Genomic DNA, 1,590 nt, shown 5'->3' with positions numbered 1-1,590 from the left:
ACATGTAGGTAGGAAGGTAGGTAGGTACATGTAGGTAGGAAGGTAAAACAAGTTATTTCAAAATAATAATTTTAAATGGTTAACATAAGAGAGTGATCTTGACTCTGACAGTGCTTATTTTACAATTGGTTAAAACGTTTAGGGTAGGCATTAAAACTTAGGGAGCAGGGTAACCTGAAACACAAAATATTTTTTGCTTGACCTTATTTACCTTTTTAACTCACATGGCACAAAGTGAAGATATATTATGGAGCATCCCTGGGCCAAAGTAATTCATTGTTATTATATCTTGCCATTTGGGAGTAGAACACTTAAAGAAATTGTTGACAAAATATTATCTATGAAATACATGTGAAGGGATTTTAACCTATTTTAATATTGTGCATCCTTAGGCTAAGTCACTCAGTGTTGGAAGAGTTTGGTCCCTTTGGACAGAGGAGTAGGTCCAATACTTGGCAATAGCAATTGAATAGGTTGTTCCTTATGAAAGGGCAAAGGGATTTTAACAATATTCAGTGTGAATCGTCCCTTGGCATGAATGATTCAATGTTGTATAGATAAAGGGTGTGGCCATCTGGTTAGTTGTTAAAAGAGGGAGGGGCAGAATTTTGGAGATATTGAGGTAAATGCTGAAGTAAATAGTTCTGAATGAAAGTGTTAACATTAAGTGGATTGCAGTAACTTTCTATAGCTTTAAGTTGATGTCTTAAAAATTTACCTGTCATTGTAAAGATGAGATAACTAATGTCAATAGTTGTTAGATTAAGAGAATATGGATAGCACCTCAATGATGAAATTCTTTAACTGTTGAAATTAACAGAAAGACGGATGTTCTGGCCAAGCTTGTGTTCTTCCGACATGTGTGACGACAATGATGAACCTGGCGACCGACACGGTTATACGGGACAAACTGTGTGCGCGTCAGGACCTTTGGAAGGCAGTACTGGACCTTATGGTATAGTAGTCCTGTCACATTGGTAAACACCCTCTCCAGATAGATCAGTGGTTGTTACTCTATAGTCATAACAGTTTCCTTACATATTGTACTTTATTAATCAAAGCGATATTTGATAGATTTCTTTAAGTAGAACTCTTTACGGGGAAATGTTCACTGCAGTTTAGCTTTTGGCTTGTTCACCCTCCGTAATGAGGGTGAAATTTATCACGAAGGGGAAAATTAGTATACAACATACCATACATAGAAATAACACGTGAAGGACAAAAGTTTGACGGGACAAAAGTTTGCCGCTATACAGTATCTTTAATGTGTTACAGACACAACACAAAGAGCGTTTGGACCAGCCAATCAGTGTGGAGCTTGTGGAGTCGTTACTAGGCCTCCTGTCTAACCTGACCTTCACAGTGTCCCAACACCACAAGGAACAAGCTGTCACCATCTGTAAACAGTGCCTCGAGTTCTGTACAAAGTTCAAACACTACAAACTGATCGTATCGCGCAGCTTAGGTGTACTCAGTCACATACTTCCCAATTCAATACCGTCTGTTGACTGGCTCTGTACGGAGAACGGTGCAGAAGTCCTGATGTACCATGTGAAGGTAAGGGAGTGTGGTAGAGTGGATCATTTACCA

The 1,590-nt window shown here is 38.7% G+C and overlaps 1 protein-coding gene across 1 annotated transcript; it reads left to right on the top strand.

Moving 5' to 3' along the window:
- Positions 1 to 825: 825 nt before the first annotated feature.
- Positions 826 to 1,557, top strand: LOC110444054 (the record flags this gene model as incomplete). The annotated part of the gene is made up of 2 exons (XM_021488478.1): positions 826 to 955; positions 1,276 to 1,557. Coding segments are annotated over exons 1-2 (366 nt in total), but the record flags the coding sequence as incomplete, so codon positions are not given.
- Between the last annotated feature and the right edge of the window lie 33 nt (positions 1,558 to 1,590).

Source organism: Mizuhopecten yessoensis, unplaced genomic scaffold (genome assembly GCF_002113885.1).
Source record: "Mizuhopecten yessoensis strain PY_sf001 unplaced genomic scaffold, ASM211388v2 hete_35978048, whole genome shotgun sequence".
NCBI classification, from domain to species: Eukaryota; Metazoa; Mollusca; class Bivalvia; order Pectinida; family Pectinidae; genus Mizuhopecten; species Mizuhopecten yessoensis.
Note: the sequence above shows the minus strand (reverse complement) of the source record. Positions and strands in the feature narration are given on the sequence as shown.